A 20,354-nucleotide genomic window follows, 5' to 3' on the forward strand; every position below is an offset into this window, starting at 1 on the left:
TCTGAGTGAGTCCTGGGTGAGACCACACGTCGGGTAGAACCACTCCTTCTCAAGCCAAAAACAGGCTTGTTTTTCAAATGCTTCCCCATCTCAATGAAGAGAGAATGAGAGAGAAAGAGGAAGACTCCAAATACAAACCTAAGCCTCTTGAATTTTATCAGATCCCAGTGTGTCTCACTTCTGTCCCTACATAAGTGAGAAGAGATCGTCTCGCTCCATATATCTCACAAGATTCAACACTGGACGGCAGGCATTTGGATTCTTCTGTTATTGCAGGGACTTTTTCCCTTTCACCTTTTCATCCAGATGACTGTAAAAACTGCAAGGCGATTAAAGTCATCTACTCCTTTATCAGAGGGTTTATGGACAGCAGTTCTCAAGCCTTGGGGTCAATGGACCCTTTAAGGATTTTGTTTTAAGGCTTAGATTATTCACATATTAACAGTTGGGGAGAGCAGTTGTGAAAATTAAAGAAGGCGGGGGGAAAGTCAGGTTAAACCAGATGCCTACACAAAACCCTAAATGGGTCCATATAGAGTTTTGCGCAGTTCTACACATCTCCTTGAGCTGGTTGGAAGATGCTACTTTCATCTTAGGTACCTCCCATTCTCAGGAACAGTATACACCTTGTAGACAGGAGTGTGCGTTTACATTTTAGGTCAATTTTCAGCTTTTCAGTTCCAGAAGAACCTCCTTCTTGGATTCACCAAGCATGGTGTGGATTTCTTGTTCATAGCATTTAGGATAAAATATACTCTAACTCTGCCCATAAAATCCTCCAGGTCCAGCCTTGCCCCCTGCAGTCTCACTTCCTGCTCCCCAGTCCACACACCTGTCCCCCTCTGTGCCCGGGGCCATACCGCTGTCTTTTCAGTTCCTGCCCCTCAAAGCTCCCTCCACCTGGAACATCCATTTCCCTCTCATTCTAATTCATCTTTCAGAGTTCAGTCTCAAGGTACCCTGATTCTGTGGGTTCCCCCAGTTCTTTTCTCACCTGGTATGGCCCCTTTTAGCATTTGAAAAATGGTAAGTAAATAATGTGTAATATTTTGTTTCATGACATCTTCTCTACCAGGTTGTGCCTGGCAGATGGCAGGCGTTCAATAAATAGTTTGTTGGATGCATGGAAAGAAGGAAGAAGGGGAGGGAGGATGGAAAGGAGGGAGGAAGGGAGGCTGGGGGAGGGAGGGAAGGAGAGAGCGTAGATGCACCTGCAGTGGAACCTCACTGTGGCTGCTGTGAAGTACCACCAGATCTGCTCCAGTGCAGGACTGTTGCCCCGGCTCCTGGAAGCGCTATCGGCACTGTTGGTCCCTATGGCGACTGCCTCAGCTGCAGAGAGCTGCCTCCCCAAGGTCACACCCCTTCTCCAGAGCGTTCCACAGGTTGGCCAAGGCTGTCATAGTCTGTGTTAGAGTTCAGCTTCTCCGTCTGCCTAACGTGTTTCCTCATTCTCCTTTGCACAGGGCTGGACCTTAAGAGCATTTCCTGGTAGACCTCAGGCACTAAACTCTGTTTCAGAGTCTGCTTATGGGAAAAGCTAACCTGACACTCATGAGCCTCTCCTAGAAAATGGATGCCCCTTAAGCCTAGGGTGGACCAAGCCCTAAAATTCAGACTCCTGGTGGCGGTGGACAGGGGGACACTCAGTGAAATTCCCAGCTGCATCTCTAAAGCTGACAGTTTAGGCAAAAACCTGAGAAGAAGGGCCTTTCTAGAGCTGTTGGAATCAGCAATGAGGCACTTGAAGTTCTCTACTGAAAGTAATTTTAAAAGTAGAAAAAGTCACAGAAAGTCCTGGTGCCTGGCAACATACTAAGTACTCAGCAAATGTTTGTTGAAACAATGAAAGCTTCTCTTTTTTCCTCCTGTTCTCTCTTTCTCCCCTAAGAATTTAAAACTGGAGAAAGATAATAAGACTAAAACATTCAGCTCTATCAGTAGTTTTCTCTAAGTCACTTGTTTTTAGCATGAAAGTGATAACTATTTGTAATGTATTTTTCCATTATCTTCTTTGTGCAGGAGGTTTTTAAATTAATTTATTCTCTCCCTGCATCAGGTTGTCTTATAATTGAAGGCGTGAAGTGTTTGTCTTCCAAATGCTTTTGGTGATGTCTTTTTTGCTGTTAACATCTTCTTTGTCTACGCTTGTGAACCCTGCCAAATTGTCCACAGAACAGCAACTCAAGTACATAAATTATGGGACCACATAGGCACCAATCACATCTATTTGAATCCAAATGTCTTGAGAGAGTTTCCTTTTTGCAAAACCAACACAATCACACCTAGATTAACTGGAACATTTGGAGGATGAGTTAGTCTGGATAATATATTTTTCTGACTGATTTCCAGTTAACCAGAACTCCATTGATATTTCCCAACCCTGATGCAGAAAAGCTTGATAAAATGTATTGATCCTCTTGACGCTCTTATCGAAGAGAGTGGAGATAATGGACAATTTCAGAGGCAGAATCTGGTCATGTCATGGCAAGCATGTTGGACTTTGAGGCTTTGATATCAGTCATATCCTTGCTTCTGACTCAAGCCAGGACCACATCCTCAGGTTCTCAATTTCCTCTACAAAGAAGAAGATGCAAAACAACCTTTCAGATTTGGTGCATCCCCATCAATCCTAAAGGAAATCAACCCTGAATATTCACTGAAAGGACTGATGCTGAAGCTGAAGCTCCAATACTTCATCCACCTGATTCGAAGAGCTGACTCATTGGAAAAGATCCTGATGCTGCAAAAGATTGAAGGCAGGAGGAGAAGGGGCAGCAGAGGATGAGATGGTTGGATGGTATCACCAACTCATGGTGATTAATCTGAGAAAACTCCAGGAGATAGTGGAGGTCAGAAGAGCCTAGCGTGCTGTAGTCCATGAGATTGCAAAGAGTTGGACACGACTTAGTGACTAAATAAGAACAAAACCATAGCTGAAAACTCCTTGGTTCCCAGCAGCAGTATTCATGCTCTTTCATTCCATTTGGTTATAGAGGTCAATGAAGACTGTTTGGGACTCTGGGTTGCATCTACCCTCACAGTAAAAGCTGATCTTTATATCTGTATTTGCTGGATGTCTAGTCAATATTCAAACATCTGTTCACATGGACTTAAGTTCCCATGTCTTAGTTCTTTCTCCTCAAAGTGGAATGAAGAATGGAAAAAAAAATGAAGTTAATTGGACCATAACCCATAGATGGTCTACAGTGTATGGATTTAAAATGCACGTCCTAATGCCTCTTGATAAAAGTGAAAGAGGAGAGTGAAAAAACTGGCTTAAAATTCAACATTCAAAAAACTAAGATCATGGCATCTGATCCCATCACTTCACAGCAAATAGATGGGGAAACAATGACAGACTTTATTTTCTTGGGCTCTAAAAATCACTGCAAATGGTGATTGCAGCCATGAAATTAAAAGACTCTTGCTTTGAATTTAAAAGATGCTATGATCAACCCAGACAGCATATTAAAAAGCAGAGACATTACTTTGCCAATAAAGGTCTGTCTAGTCAAAGCTATGGTTTTTCCAGTAGTCACATATGGATGTGAGAGCTGGACCATAAAGAAAACTGAGCGCCAAAGAATTGATGCTTTTGAAGTGCGGTATTAGAGAAGATTCTTGAGAGTCCCTTAGGCTGCAAGGAGATCAAACCAGTCAATCCTAAAGGAAATCAGTCCTGAATTTTCATTGGAAGGACTGATGCTGAAGCTGAAGCTCCAATACTTAGGTCACCTGATGCAAAGAGCTGACTCATTGGGAAAGACCCTGATGCTGGGAAAGATTGAAGGCAGGAGGTGAAGGAGATGACAGAGGATGAGTTGGTTGGATGGCATCACCGACTCGATGGACATGCATTTGAGCAAGCTCCAGGAGTTGGTGATGGACAGGGAAACCTGGCATGCTGGAGTCGTCACAAAAAGTCAGACAGGACTAAGTGACTGAACTGAACTGAACTGAACACAACTGGGGAAGTTCCAGAGGTGATGTAACAGAAAGCATCAGGACTGGAATATGGAGCCTAGACTCTGCTTCTGGTCCTGCCAAGGCAAGTCTTTCTCCCCATTCTAGTCTTGTCATCCAGTCCAAGTATAAGGCTGCTCTGGGATCTCTAACAGACTGTGACCTCACCTTCTTAGACCAGAGTTTCTGAACCTCAGCAGTATTGGCACTGAGACTGGATACTTCTTGGTGGGGACCATTCTGTGCCTCATAGGATATTAAACAGCATCTCTAGATGACTTTGTCTCTGATAATGAGGCGATAATCAGAAAAGGGGTGGAGCCAAGTCATGAAACTTAGACTCTTTCTTTTTTCCCCTTGATGCCTAGTGAGCCATTTCTGTTCCTTCACTTAGCAGATGTACATTAATACTTGCTATGAACTAGGCATTGTCCCAGTTGCTAAGAACTTCAAGACACCATGCCCTGCCTCCAAGGGCATATCTTTGGGGCTGTTTGTGTGGCTGTCTCATTATGTACTTCATGGACCTCTACCACCCAGCTCTTTATTTTAACAAGAGGGGACTTTCTGAGTAGAGTATGGCTTACGTGTGCACACCTGGGCATAGGGTGAGACTCCTTAGAGCAAACATGCCTAATGGGAACTCTAACATATAGAAAAAAAACAAGCCTAGATACCTGACCTTTTATTTATGATGAAGTCTAGGGACTGTGTCTGAATTTCTGCTGAATTCTAATGAATTATTGCCAGTTTTATGCAACATACACATAGAAGACAACTCAACTCCCACTAAGGTCAGAGACAGGACTGAGTCCCATCCACAGATGCTACACATACAAAGCTGCCAATTTCCTATAGGAAACCATTCACACCTGCATTTATCCAGAGACTAGTTCCTCTGCTTATGGGTAGAAATCACATGGACTAATGCTTGATCCTCAGGGGTAAAGAGTGTTGAATTTGCCTCTGGCAGAAGCTGAGGGAGACTGAGAACAGACGTCATTCACAGCTGGGGACAAATGTCTTAGATGCTACCAAGCAGTTCCTTCTGCTTTTGCAGCCTAAAGATTAACAGGCTGTCCCCAAATACGCCACTGGAGACTTGTTCTCAATAGCTGTTAGCACAGCCAAATCCATTTGCTTCAGATTCAAGAGTAAGGAAGCTGGTCTTTCATCAGAACTAAAGGGACTGCTGGTGGTTCAGCATGAATCCCTAATACACTTTTTCGTGTATCATTCTATACTCATTAACCAACCAACCAATAAAAAAACAAAACATTAAAAACTATATTGACACAACCAGCTATTATATGATTGTTCCTTTGAGACTAATAGATATGAGCGTCCTTTGACTTGGAATGTTAATTGCTCAGCTGTAAAGTTTGACTGAAGACACTTATCTGATAAGCCTACAGTGAGACTTGCCCTCACCAGTTCTGTTGGCTTGAGAGAGAGCTGAGCTTAATAAAAACTGGAATAACTCAAGAAACTAACACAAGTATCTGTTAGATTAGTTCCATGTTTCCCCCCAGAGTGTGTGTGTGGGAGGGGCTATCCTGGGTAGTACAAAGAAGATATTTAACTGGTATGCGATGACCAATCTTAATACTTTTAATTCATATCGGAAAATACACACACCTACCAAATTAAGGCTGAGATTTCACAGATACTATAATTTACAAAAAGAGTAGCTTCTTTAAACAGAGATGATTTAAATAAAAGTATTGAATGAAGAATGTACCCACGTGTGGACAAATATGGCAAAAAGCAGTAAGATGGTTCTCAAATGATGGAAGTTTGTAAAGAATAGATCAGTTTATGACTATAAGTGTTTGATGAGTTAGCAAAAAAAAAACTATGAAAATCCATCATTCAGTATATCTGCTCTTCCCATGTTTCCATTCACACTTTTCCTCCCAATGCATTATGTCTCCATTGACTTCAAATGGCTCCAGGAGGTATAGACATAGAATACTGTGTTGGTATGTAAAAATAAGTCTACTATTCTTGCCAGGAGTACATGATTTATACTTTTAAGGAGGCATTGTTTTTGAAGTAAGGATGTTTTCTTGGTTAATGAATAATATTAAATATCCAAGTAACATCAATTCCACAGGGAAAAGTTTGGGATTATTGCACTGTGGATAGTGCCCTCATGTGGCCTTAAAATCTAGCTACATTTAAAAACACATTTCTAAGTTATGAACCTTTAAATATGGCAGACAATGACAGAAGGGACACATGAGGAAAGAGAACAACACAAGAAAATGTGATAATTTGCCATTACCCAATTCTTTCATTGAGTGGAATGGGATACCAATATGGTGGATGAAATGTCTGGTCAACTTTTCAGGAATATGCAGATATCCAACTTATCTAGGATGTATTTTTGGTGGTAGTCTGAGTTAAAATGTTAACAAATCAAAAAAGACACTTTTATTTTCAGTTTTATTTTTATCAAAACAAAATAATTTAACCATATAAAGAAGGAAATACATTTAAACAAACAACCAAGAAGCCAACAGCTTCTTGATTCTGAACAATGGATAGTGTAGTAAGTTCTAAAGAGTTGGCTGCATATATAAGTACTGAGTCATCCTCTAAGGCTCCAAACAACGGCAGCTGATTATTTTCCCTGGCTCTTTCTTCTTTCAGTGGTGAAGTAATACACTCAATGTCCTATACTTCAGATTGAATTATGTGTATTCCCACATACATACAAAGCATGGATGAAAAGGATTGTACAGGGTACAGATCTAGCACATAGGATTTCTTGGGTCTTGCCATCTAGGTTTAATGAGTATCTGGGAAAGAAGAGCAAAAAGCTGTGCTTACAGATTGAGAAATGTAGTGTTTCAAACGCCAAAGAGTCTCCCTCACAAGAGTTCTGGGAGTCACAACTGAAGATAAAAAAAGCACATGAGCCCTGTTTGCCATCGCCGTAGAAATATGACCTCCATAGAGCCAGGCAGGTCATTTTTTTCCTCACCAGATTAAATTATGTCTGGAGATTTGAGCAGCGGTACATTCCAATAATGATGACAGCTTCCATAACTACAAAATCTGCTGCACCAGGCAGATTTTTGTGCAAAATGCAAATTTCTATGCTGGGAGAAAAAATGAATAATGTGGTCATTCTAAGTAATGAATGTAAATGCAAGGAAATACATTTTGGCATGAGACAGAAATCATTCATCTGTCATGGCAAGAGCTGTGGTCACAACGCAATTGTACAAGGCCACTCTTCCCATCTGAGCTCTAGAGGCGGGATTTTAGGAGAGGGAAGTTTAACCTGCCCTTAGTTACCCATCATGCCATTGACAGGGTTTTGATTCAAACACAGAAGCACCAATCCCCTGTCTTTTTTTTTTTTTCTTTAACCTCTTGGAAGATGAACCATAGGTTCTCCTGGGTTGTGAAATGAGGGGATATTAGCTTGGTCCAGAATCTCAAAGGCCATGAGTTGTCTCTATTATGAGGCATGAGTTGTCTTTATCAAGTCTTACAACAAGGAGGCATGAGCTGTCTCCATCATGCCTTACATCAAGGAAGATTCAGGTTGTCCATCAAAAAGGACATGACATTAATTAAGAGCCACTTAACAGTATAGTTTGCCAAGAGCGGGGGAATGTGAAACCTGTTTTCTCTATGCATCGTCAACAAGTGAGATCTGGCCGGGTGTAGGTACAGCTGGAGGGGCACACTTGGTGGTGTCTTGAGTATCAGAGTTCATGGCATTTGTATACCTTGCTCCAAGAAAATAGGGAAGAATTCCAAGTGCACTTTATCTTTATCTATGACAGCATCCTGGGAGTTATTCTCTGTGGGAGAAGCTGAGACACTCATTGGTTAAGACTCTTACCTCAAGCTACAATGAAATTAACAGCACTGGGGAGAAAGGGGAATCCCTGATTTTTAGACTCCATTTTGCCCTGTTCTAAAATAAATTTGCTTTCCCTTAACCATTCCACGGCACACACTTGTACGGTCATAGCAGCAATGACCAATCAATACTACTGAAATTTTATTGTCGATAACCCAAACTGGGTTATATTTCACCAATAATATCCTTAAAATGTACCCCTATAGTTGCAGTTCACTTTAAGAAAATCCTTAAGAACTTGAGAAAATTAAGACTTATAAAATCAGAGATTGTCTGTTGCTTTATAAAAGAATTTTTCATTAAAAAAATATTTACCTTGGGATGATTTTCAAGAGCCAAGTCCTCTAGGGTCATTCAAACTACATTTTTGAATTTTTTTTTTAATCCACTCAAATACAGCTTTTCACAAATTCATGTTGATATGAAGTAAGGTACACTTGTAAACATTGCCACCAACTAGTTAAAAGGACCATCGGAGAGAGGAAAATTGGTGATCTGCTCACCTTTGTATGAGAGGCACAGAGAATTAGGGATGAAATCAGCATTCTGCCATGTTTTAAGGAGGTTGGGATGTGGCAGCCAGCAATGATGGGTTGTAGAAGGATCAAGCTCCCACCTGATTCTCCTGAGGTCGTGCTATTGGGAGCTGTGATGTACTGACTTCAGTACAGTGATGCAGCCAGCAACTCAGCAACCACCCAGGAAAGAAGGATCTAGACCATAGTTTTCCCCCCGACCAGTGCCTCCCAAGACAAAGTAACTAGTTCATCCTCCAGATATGCTGGCTTCCTCCTACACAGTAGTGTTCTGTTTTTGCTTCTAATTTTTACATTATAAGCCACCATTTAGAAATGGGTTGACTGCACCCCCCTAAACCTGGAACTCTGGGGGGAAAATTAGAAAGAGCTTCCCTGAGTCCACATTCTTCAAAAAAATAATAATTGGGTGCCTTCCAAATTTCTTGGGTGCAAGACTACTTCTCATGAGGCCCTCCTCCAAGCCACGCTCATGAGAATCAGGGCCCAGAGCAGCATTCAGTGCATCTAGTCTTACTCTCTCCTTCCCAGAAGGAGAAAAAGGTGCCAAAAGGGCGTAAGTCTTCACCAAGATTCCCTAGCCAGCTCTGCACAAGGTCAGGCCTTCTCTCCCTCTTCCTCCAGGACTCAGACCACTTTGCTAGACCTTCTCTCACTACAGTGGCAAGGATAAATCAAAGGGTAGATAATTACATCACTTTTGTTTGGTTTAGAAAGTACAGGAAGCAAACGCCTCGCCTCCTTCTTATCTTTTCCTTGACTGGACTTGAAATTACTAGGCTACGTCGAAGCGCATCTGAAATGACTACAGACATAAGCTAAGTCATCGGGAGAAGCTGACCCTACCACCAAGTTTCTGTATAAACAACCCTAAAATTGGAAACTTCACTTGAAGACTCTTGAAATCTGACCGTCCTTCATCACAGACAAGGAGGCATTAAAACATCTTCGTACCATGCGAGATGTTGCCTTTGAACTATGTCGTAGGAACATCCTTAGATCAAAGTGAAGCCAAAAGAGCTGGGCTATAAATTCCAAATGGTACAAAATCATACCAAAAGCAAGTATAAAATTTTATTGAAATGCAGCAGTGTAGATCTCCTGAAGTTTCTCCTCTCCCATTTAAAGAGAAGAGTGTGGTAACTTGGAGGGTTTGCTCACCGCTGACGTACATCAGCTATTTTCTCCTGCACAGCGGTGCACGGGCTTGGAATCCTGGGGAATTTTCTCTGTGCTGTTCTGACTTGCACAATACAGAGGCTGATTTAATTTGACAGCAAAGTAACACCAAGCCCCCAAAATAAAATTACCAAGATGTAAAACAGCGTCAAAACTCCAATTAGTTTTGTAACCTTGAAGCTTCTGGAGGAAATCTGAAAGGCTCCCATCACGATGAGCAGGCATCAATTTAAGCTGCAGAGATTACTAAAATGTAACCCTCTAATTGAAATTGCTCAGAGCACAATATGACAGAGAGAACTGGAGGAAAACAAGTGAATTTTCCCCCTCAAAAATGACTCATTGCAGAGTCTGTTCTATCAACTTTTAACACAATGTTCCTTTTGCAAGAGCTAGAAAAACCAAGGGTTCCAGAGGTCTCCACAGAAAAGGCACCAGGAACACAAGCTAAACATGCTGTGTCATTGAATCACACGTAAGCATTGACCATGTGTGCAACATTGACAGACACTCGGTATTTCACCAGATCATAGGCATTTTGAAGTATATTTACAACTTCCACCAAGGAGGAAAATTATTGAGCCCAAACTTCAGTTTTTGGAGGAATCCGGAATGAACAGAAGTATCTCACAGCCCAGTTCACACCCCAGCTCCTTTGCAGGCTTCCCCAACTTTCCCAAGTACCATTACCCTCTTTGAAGCCAACCCCAAGCTCACTGATGGAGGAGACCTGTCACCTTGACCCTGGTTCAGAAGCAAGTCAATTGTGGCTCTCTGGGTCAATGCCAGTTTCCTGGGTAAGGCAGTGAGGAACCAAAGCAGAGGACACAGCTAGAAGTCAAGCCACAGTCCTCGTGCAGGTCAACCCTTCTTACACTTTGTTTCACTGCCACCTTTGCTCTGCTGGCACCTTGTGAGCAGGGCATCTGGGGAGGAGTGAGGCTGAGCTTGGGTTTCAGAGTGGGTTGGGGACATCTTAGAAAGACCCCTAGATGGCTTTCCTCTCTGCAGGGGCTTCATGAATAGAGTTCATTTCTGCCGCCCACTTGATGGCATTGACTGCAAAGCATCAACCATCTTTCCCTGGAAGTGGAGAAAAGACAGACACCATCTTTCTCTGGAAGCATCAGATTTCTATAACTAACCGATCTTCATCATCGCTGCTGGTGTCACTGGACTCCACACGAGTTTGCTTTCTCATTCCTTCCAAACTTCTCTTCCTGAGGGTTTTCAAAGAGGCTGCAGGGATCTCCGTGGGCAGCCCTGGGTTAGAAGGGATGGCATCATCCTTTAGAGCCATGAATCCTGTTCCTTGACATTTCACACTCTCCGGTCCTACCAGAGGGCAGGGGACCAGCCCTTCCCTATACCCACATTGCCCCCCAGAAGGAAAACATGACTTGTGTTTCCCTTCCTCTTGTTGTGAACTAGCTGAACCTGGTCCTAAAGCTGGTATTTCAAGATGAATTTTTCCAATGGACCCTGGTGTAACTGAACCTGAAATTCTCTGCCCAGATAAAGGCTTCCCTGGCAAAAGGTTTGGGGACACACCCTCTGCTATCGTTTTTCTGTCTGGAGAGCTTTGTGTGAGAGTCTCCTCTTCACCCTGGCTGTGGTCTTGCTGTTCCACACTGTGAATTCCCAGGGTTGTGTGGCCTGCTCTTGCCCCCAGGGAAGGACAGACGGCAGCTGCAGAGGTAGCAAGGTCATGGCCGAGAGAGGTTCCTTTGGACACAAAGGTAGAAGGCTCTTGAGCATCTGAGAAAACGCATGGTGTGGGGTCTGTTGAGATGTGCTGCTGAGAGGGCAGCAGGTGAGTCTCCAACGATCCCACGTCGAGACCTTTGCTGTGGGCTGGAAGTCTGTCATTAGCCCCCAAGGAGTCAGACGGCAGAGATAAACCTGACCCCACAGCTGTGATTAGAGGACAACCAGCCCCATGCTCACCAGCAGATGAAATCTCCTGCAACAAAGTGCAAAGGAAAATAAATGGAGGGAAAAAAGGTTAATTGATACCAAAAAACTTGTGACCAGAGATGTGGTCCTCAATGAGAACAAGGTCTGGAGGTCCTGATTCTTTACCTAGTGTGAACCTCAATGCAATGTTCTCCTCAGTTCCCATTAATAACTAATAGATGCATTAACTCCAGGAGAGTTCCCTGTTGACACACAATAAGCTACTGAGACCGCTCTGTATTTTTATCTGGACTTAAGAAAACTCAATCACTCAGTTATCCAACCAGCTCTGAGCATCCGGTTTTAGATCATTACTTAATGTGTACTACTCAATGTGAGTGTGTATGTCAGTCCTGTCCGACTCTTTGAGACCCCCTGACTGTAGCCCACCAGACTCCTCTATTTTGGGGGATTCTCCAGGCGAGAAAATGAGTGGGTTGCCATTTCCTCCTCCAGGGGATCTTCCTGACCCAAGGATCAAACCTGCATCTCCTGCATTGGCAGGTGGGTTCTTTACCACCACCACCAACTGGGCAGCATCTTTATCCAAGTATGAATTATAAAGGGACTTGGGATTTTTTTTTAATCGACTGTGAGATCATCCCAATGGTTCACCGTCCACTCATTCATCACCATGACTGAGGCATCTGTTTGCCTCGAGGGGCTTTTTATGCCAGGAAACTTCTCTAGGTGTCCTGAGTGAGTTCCACCACACTGGACACTAACAAGAAAAAGAGAGGCATAAATCTAGACCACAGATGGGTACAGACAACCCCAAATTTCAATTCCCACCTTTGCGATCGGTCTGTCCGTGTCCCGGATGGTTCTTAAGCTTGTGTTAGGACAGAAACTCCAGGAGACGTGTCCGCTCTCCTCTTCCTCCTGCTCGCTGTTCTCAGGGCAAACAGATGATCCTGAGGTGACACAAGAGGGCTCCCCTGACGGAGTCACACCTGAAATGGGGGCACACAGATACGCGCCTGAAATCACAAAATCAGCCAATAGCCACTTCCCAGGGGTTGACCTATGTCTTCGATACCAGCTCCGAGCTCATCAGCTGCATCCTACGTGGCATGTCCACCAACTTGATTTACCTTGAATCAGTTCACACGGTCAAATAAAATGTCTCCACTTCTGCTAAGGAGAGAGATGGAAAAACCAGTTCCCAAGGTAGAAAAATCCTTGATTACAGATTTTAAAAAATATTTCATGTGGATTTTTTTTTTTCCATTAGAGTCATCTTCCTTGCCACATTGGTTAATTTTGGATTGGCTCGAATTCTGTGATCATTCAACTAAGGCCAGGGTGGAAATATTGAGAAAGGAAATTTCCCTGTTGTGTTGGATGTCTTGATCTCCCAGAGCACTGACAGCAGGTGATGGGTTTTTGCGTTGCTGTTGTTTGTGGTGATTTTTGTGATGAGTGTGGGAAAAGAGGCGACAAAGACATGGCCTTGACAGTCCCCACAAAATATCATCTCCCATTCAAGGGAACCTTACTCTCTCTTCCATTTTATCATTTTGGCCTGGGATATAGGTCAGAAGGATCATGGAATTTCAGAGCATGTAGATCCCATCATGAGAGCAGAGCAGAAAAGCATTCTCTAAGAACTGTGTTGCCAGAGAAAAGGGTTTAAACCACTTTTCAGTTTATGAACTTTAAAAAAACTTTGCGTGCTGCAGTCCATGGGGGTCGCAAAGGGTCAGATATGACTAGGCGGCTGAACAACAACAACATAGCTGATTTACAGTTTTGTGCCAATCTCTGCTGTACAGCAAAGTGACTCAGTTATACACACATGCGTGCTAAGTCACTTCAGTCGTGTTCGGCTCTCTGCAACCCTACAGCCCATAGCCGGCCAGGCTCCTCTGTCCATGGGGATTCTCCAGCAAGAATACTGGAGTGGGTTGCCATGCCCTCCTCCAGGGGATCTTCCTGACCCAAGGATCAAGCTTGCGTCTCTTATGTCTCCTGCATTGGCAGCCGGGTTCTTGACCACTGAGCCACCTGGGAAGCCCTAGACACACGGACGTTCTTTCTTATATTCTTTTCCATTATAGCTTATCATGGAATATTGAGTGTAGTAGAGCTCCATGTGCTCTACAGTAGGGCCTTGTTGTTTATCCATCTTATGTAATCGTTTACACCTGCTAATCCCAAACTTCCAGTCCTTCCCTCCCCCACCCCCTCCCCCCTTGTCAATGTACTGTTAAATCTGCTTTTATTTCGATTAACATTACACATGCACAGGGTGTTTTTTTTTTTTGTTTTAAGTTGTCTTTCTACTTTAGAAAAACAGCCACACCTGCCCACCCACTCATTTCTTCCCACTTGGGATTCCTTTCGTGTTTATCTCCTTCTCTCCTAAGGACAAGCATGAAGCATTACTTCTAGATTCCCCCTTTCCACTTTGGAGAACAGCTGATGATGTCATGAGGGGAGAGGCGGGTTTAGAACCCTCATCCACAAGCCTTATCAACCCCGGCCCTGGGCACACATCCCTCCCCTCTCTCCTCTCTTCAGTTATATGTTATATGACTATGCTGTCAAGATTTTGTTGAGGATATACAATGTTTACATCATTATGTTCAGGAACATGCTTTTCACCACCAAGTCAGGTGGTGTACCATGATTACATTGCCTTTCTTGCCAACACTGTTTTTCCTGGAATCAATCATTATTTTGTCTTCTTCTTCTGCCTAGTTTTTTGTACGAAATTATTACCAAAACCACCTCCCATTTCCTTCCCAATTGTCTTTTATTTCATTTTATTCATTCATTTCATTGCCACTCAGAACTTTCTGACCTATTCCCAGTGGACCACTGCTCCCTAGGCCCAAAGTGGGGCTAAGCATCTCCCTACACCCCCATCCTAACAATTTTCTTCACCTCTGGTTCCTGGACACCCCTGCCCCCGCCACACACACACACACACACACACACACACACACACACATACTTCTTTTTCCTGGGTTTACTCTCTTTGTGTTCTTTCCTAATGCAAAACTTCTGGCAATTTCATGAGAAAGGGTGAAATAGAATTCTTTAGACTTCAACTAGTGGCTTGTCTGGATATAGCTGTCTGAATTAAAATTCGTCTTCCTTCAAAACTGAAGATGTGGCTCCACAGAGCTCTAGCTTTTGAGAAGTCTGGAGCCAACATGATTTACTGTTCCCAGTCCTTTGGAGGAAATGGTTTTGTTTTTCTCTCTGGAAACTCCTAAGCTCCTTTTTATGACAGTGTCACTATGATCCTGAGTCTATTTTCATTCATTGTCTGTACACTTTAAATGGGTCCTTTCAATCTGAACCATGTCTTTATGTTTTACAAAAATATATTATTTCTTTGATATATTTTTTCCTTATTTTTTTCTCTTTTTTAGCTAGAACTGCTCTTACTAGGTTATTAGACCTGTTGAGTTAACCCTCTTTTTTTCCTTTTCTCTCCTATTTTCTATTTCTTTTTCTTTTCTTTCAGGAGAATTCCTTCAACTTTCTACTCCAACTTATAAGTGTCTGTGTCTGTTGTTGTTGTTCAGCCGCTGAGTCGTGTCTGACTCTTTGTAATCCCACAGACTGCAGTGTGCCAAGCCTCCCTGTCCTTCACTATCTCCCAGAGTTTGCTCAAACTCATGTCCATCGGGTCAGTGACACCATCCAACCACCTCATCCTCTGTTGCCACCTTCTCCTTTTGTCCTCAATCTTTCCCAGCATCAGAGTCTTTTCCAATGAGTTGGTTCTTCACATCAAGTGGCCAAAGTAGTGGAGCTTCAGCTTCAGCATCAGTCTTCCTTAAAGGAAGGATTGATATGTCTGTATCATGTTTTTAATTTCCAAGAGCCCACTCTTAGAATAATTAATTATTTCAAGATTATTAATTATTCCAATAATTAATAATAATAATAATTTATTATTATTATTGTCCCTTCTTTATAGCATCCTGTTACTACTTCACGGCTCCAGCATCTTCTCACCTGTCTCAGGCAAGATGTTGCCATTGTTATTGCTGAAACTTGCCTGTCCCTACACTGTCTATCTTCTAGGTTCCTTTGTTTCTGTTTGCTTTAATCTCTCTTTCATATTTAAAGGCTTCCCTGAGATATCCAGCAATCTATCCACCCATGTTTTAGAAGTAGGTACTGAAAAGCTGGTTAGAAACTCTACAGATGTAAAGTGTCCATCATGGATCTCCCTGCAGGGTTATCTTGTCGCCTTGTTGACGTGGAAAACCCTGAAGTCATCCACTCTGGGTCTCCACACAGGCTAGCCGACTTTTGCAGAAGGAGTTCTCTGATGTCCTGCCTGGAAATTGTAAGGCAGGTGTCAGCAGCATTCTGCAGTCCAAGTTGATACTGGGCAGGGAGGGGCTCAGCATCCAGTGCCAACCTTTGGTTAGACCCTCTGTTTTCAACCTAGTCCCCTTGCTTCTCAGCATTTTGTAGGGTCTCCAGAGACTAAGCCCCAAGCATTATTTGGGGGTGAGAGTGAAGGATGTGACCAGGATCTGAGAATCAGTGGTGGGGTAGAGGTTTCGGGGGTTGGGGAGTGGTCAACCAACAATCCTGTTTTCAGTCCCACCTGGTACCATGAATTTCTTAATATCCAGGACTTGACCACTGTTAAGTCAGGATGAAGTTCGCTTGGGTCTGCTACTCAGTGACCATTCAGCCTCTGCATTCTAATCCCCACAACCATGGCACTCTTTCTTCTCTGGTTACCTCGTGCCTGTAGACCTGGACATTCCAAAAGCATTCCTCACTAACTTCTGAGTTTTTAGAGGAAAGTGGAAGAAAGTGAACATGCTCTCTCCTCCATCTTGAACCCAAAGGGACAGATCCACTTCTTATATCTTGGGACAGGTCCCTGGATGACCTGAGCACACTAATCTTGAGCAAATCAGCTTAAACATCTATCCAAGTTGCAATGATTTGGCAAAGGAAGTTGTGATCTTCCCTTTAATACAATCTTTACTTGAGCACCACAATACCACAATCATCTAAAAACAGAGCACCAGGATTTTGGTATTTCATTCATCCACTCAACAAGGAACCAGGCACCATGTTCAACCCTAAGGAATCAGAGAATGAGACCAAGATGCCCTGGTTCTTATGAGACTTTGTCCCAACAAGGAAGAGAAACAGAGGCATGTAAGGTAATTGAGGTTGTGATGGGGGTCAAGAAGGAAAGAAATGAGGGGTAGGTACTCCAGGGAGGACCAATACAGAGGAGGCTATGACAGAAATGCAGTAAACAGGGAAGGGAGAATGATACTGAGAGTAATAATAAACAGAGTATTATAGAGAGTAACAGTATCCAAGGGGCAGATTACAGAGAGTAACTGGGGGTGGGACAGTTAACTGGCTTGGCTAGTAGAGGAAGGTATCTCTGATAAGGTGACACTTGAAATGAGACCTTCAGGATCAGGAAGAACCAGCCCTCAAAGGTCATTCCAGACAAAGGAGAAACAGAGTCAAGGGCCCTGCAGTGGGATGGAGCTCAGAGGACGGACTCAGTGGAAGGAGGCTTTGCTGGAAGCACAGTGGAGAGCAGGGGGCTCAGGTCTTGTAGGATGCAAGAAGTCCTGGGAGGGGGTTAGATTTTATTCGCCATTCATTGTGAAGAAACCAGTGTTTCCATCAAGAAGTCTACATTCTCTAAAGATGCACATGGTTACTATACAGAGACTGAATTAGGGGAGAGGGCAGTGCAGTAGGAAAACCAGTTACAAGGTTCCCAGGGTCATCCAGGGGACTGGGGGGATGGCCTGGCTAGGGCAGTGGGGAGAGAAATGGAGAACATAGATTTGAGATCATTTTCATTCTCACCTATGAAAAACCACCCAAAGACAATAATGATGAAAGAGTCCCAGAGTTTCTAGAGTCCCAGAGTCCAGAGTTTCTAGAGTCCCAGAGTCTACCAGGCCCACGCGCCTCACTCTAAGTGGATTAAGCCGTGTCCCCACAGTGACAAAACCACCAGGCAATTCATTCAATTCAATGAAGAATAAAAACCAATTAATATAGAGAAAATAATCAGATTGGTCAAGCATCTTCTCAGCAGGTTGTTTGGGTTTTTAAGCTTAACGAAAAGGCCATGTGTGCCTTTGACCAATAACTTCTGACTCATCGGAGAAAGCGAGGGGAGAAAATCCATTGATTTAATTTGCTTGTGACCTACAGTCTACAGAGAAAAGAGAGTTATCTTTAATCATTGTGAAAAATGCCCAAATAATGTCACTAAAGTGTGTTAAATGAATTGAGATTCTTGGGAAAGGACAGCACCCTTGCTTTTAGATGGATGGCCCATTTCAAAAACTTTTCAGGTCCAACGTTAAAGCACAGAACCGGGTCCTGTTTATGTTCTGGCATCATTCTATGAATCACTCCATACATCTTCAGAAATCGTGGATTTCTATGTCTTATGGCAATCTTTGCAGATTCAACTGCTCTTATGCAATCATCAGCATGTTATTATTAGAGAACTCATCTCTCACCACAGCTCTGTATGCCATTCTGTTCCCCTATTGCCATTAATGGCTGCATATTTAATAATTTCCCTCAGAAATAACATGCTTCCCTGGTGGCTCAGACGGTAAAACATCTGCCTGCAATGCAGGAGACCCAGGTTCGATTCCTGGGGGGAAGATCCCCTGGAGAAGGAAATGGCAATCCACTCCAGCACTCTTGCCTGGAAAATCCCATGAACGGAGGAGCCTGAAAGGCTACAGTCCATGGGGTCGCAAAGAATTGGACACGACTGAGCGGCTTCACTTTCACTTTCACTTTCACTTTCAGAAATAACTGCCAAACCACGTGGAGGAAGAGACTGATTAGTGTGGCAACAAATCTAAATTTAACCAGCTTGAAACAGCAATAGGGAACTGTAAATAATTAGAAAGAAAATGGAATGAAGAAATGACACCATGAAACTTACAGCTTAACTGGTGACACCCTTAATGCCAAGCCTCCTGCCAGCTATGTCATATTAAAATGCTAATAGACATATTACTCAAATATCATTACCTGAAAATGTAAGAAATTCACTGCCTTTTCATCAGTTGCCAAATCACCCCAAACCTCCATGAATTTAGAGTCCAAAGATGATGAATTATAAGAAAGGAGTAAAAAGGAGTCTTCCACGTGGGCCTCGTTAAGTAAACTGTAAGTATCAACAAGATCCTAGGAGTATCACCAGACTACTAATTTATCTGAGATGAAATTGTTTACAAGCATCCCTGACACTGAAATATGCACAAAGTGCTAGCATTTAAAATTTGCAATTACTTCAGGAAAGCCAGGCAGAGCTCCAAATGGAGTCACTATGTGGGCAGTTATTTGCTCATATTCCAAATACTAGTTGAGCCCATTTTTTTGAGTCCATATTTTTGTTTCGTTTTGTTGTTGTTGCTTTTTAAACTCAAAAAAATATTTATTTTTGGCTACACTGGGTCCTCATTGCTGCAGTTGGGCTTTCTCTAGTTGCAGTGAGCAAGGGCTACTCTTTGTTGAAGTGACTTCTCTTGTTGGGGTGGCTTCTCTTGTTGCGGAGTACAGACTGTAAGCACCAAGGCTCAGTACTTGTGGTCCACAGGCTTAGTCGCTCTGTGGCATGCGGAATCTTTCCAGACCAGGGATCAAACCCGTGTCCCCTGAATTGGCAGGAGGGAATCTTATCCACTGTACCACCAGGGAAGTCCTTGAGTCCCTGTTTCTTGAGCTATTTATGAGTCCATGTGACTGTGCCTAAATATTCATTACTGACCACAGTCAACACTCTGCCAGGAACTGCGCTGAACATAGGCAATTTATTCAGTGACTGAAGCAGACACCTTTATGGAAATGACAGTCTAATGGGGGAGAAATTCAGCCAGCACATCATTACACCAAAAAATGATCTACAATTAACAAATGCTAGAAAAGATGTGGAGAAAAGGGAACCCGCCCGCACTTGTCAGTTGAAATATAAATTGGTGCAGCCACTCAGAAGAACATTGTGGAGGTTCCTTAAAAAACTAAAAGTAGAGCTACCATATGATCCAGCAATCCCACTCCTGGGCATATATCCAGAGAACACCATAGTTCAAAAGGATACATACACACCAATGTTCATTGCAGAGCTGTTTATAATAGCTAAGACATGGAAGCAACCTAACTATTCATCAAAAGATGAATGGATAAAGATGATGTGGTATATATGTACAATGGAATACTACTCAGCCATAAAAAAGAACAAAATAATGCCACATGCAGCAACATGGATGGACCTAGAGATGATCATACTAAATGCAGTCAATCAGAAAGAGAAAGAAAAACACCATATGGTACCACATATATGCAGAATCTAAAATATGACACAGATGAATTTGTCTACAAAACAGAAACAGGGTCACAGACAGAGATCAGACTTGTGGTTGCCATGGGGGGATGGGGGGGTCCTTGGAGGATAGAAGGATTGGGAGTTTGCGATTAGCAACTGCAAACTATTATGTACAGGATAGATAAACAACAAGGTCCTACTGTACAGCACAGAGAACTATATCCAATATCCTGTAACAAATCATAATGGAAAAGAATGTGAAATATTTCAAAATATAAAATTTCAATTAAAAAAATCACCAAGTAGATGTAGCAAATGCTAGAAGGAAAAAGCCAAGGGGGCAATAAGACTGTGCAAGGGGGTCCTGACCCCACCTGTATCCATGAACAGGAGTAAAACCACGCACGTTGTCAAACTGTTAACCCACACCACCTGTCTGGGGCTGGTTTTCTCTCTACCTAGTCTGAATCATTCATTTGAGTAAGTTATTCAACCAATAGTTTTAAGGCTCTCAGAC

The 20,354-nt window shown here is 42.9% G+C and overlaps 1 protein-coding gene across 1 annotated transcript in view; it reads right to left on the minus strand.

Moving 5' to 3' along the window:
* ZNF831 (zinc finger protein 831) overlaps positions 6,401–20,354 on the minus strand; it is a 72,857-nt gene continuing 58,903 nt past the window's right edge. The window contains exons 4-5 of the mRNA XM_018057605.1: positions 12,313–12,473; positions 6,401–11,527 (exon numbers count right to left, since the gene is read on the minus strand). Of these exons, the coding sequence (XP_017913094.1) occupies positions 10,691–11,527; positions 12,313–12,473 (998 nt within the window). The 3' untranslated portion in view covers positions 6,401–10,690. The remainder of the gene's footprint in view (positions 11,528–12,312; positions 12,474–20,354) is intronic.

This window comes from Capra hircus, chromosome 13, assembly GCF_001704415.2.
Source record: "Capra hircus breed San Clemente chromosome 13, ASM170441v1, whole genome shotgun sequence".
In the NCBI taxonomy this organism is placed as follows: domain Eukaryota; kingdom Metazoa; phylum Chordata; class Mammalia; order Artiodactyla; family Bovidae; genus Capra; species Capra hircus.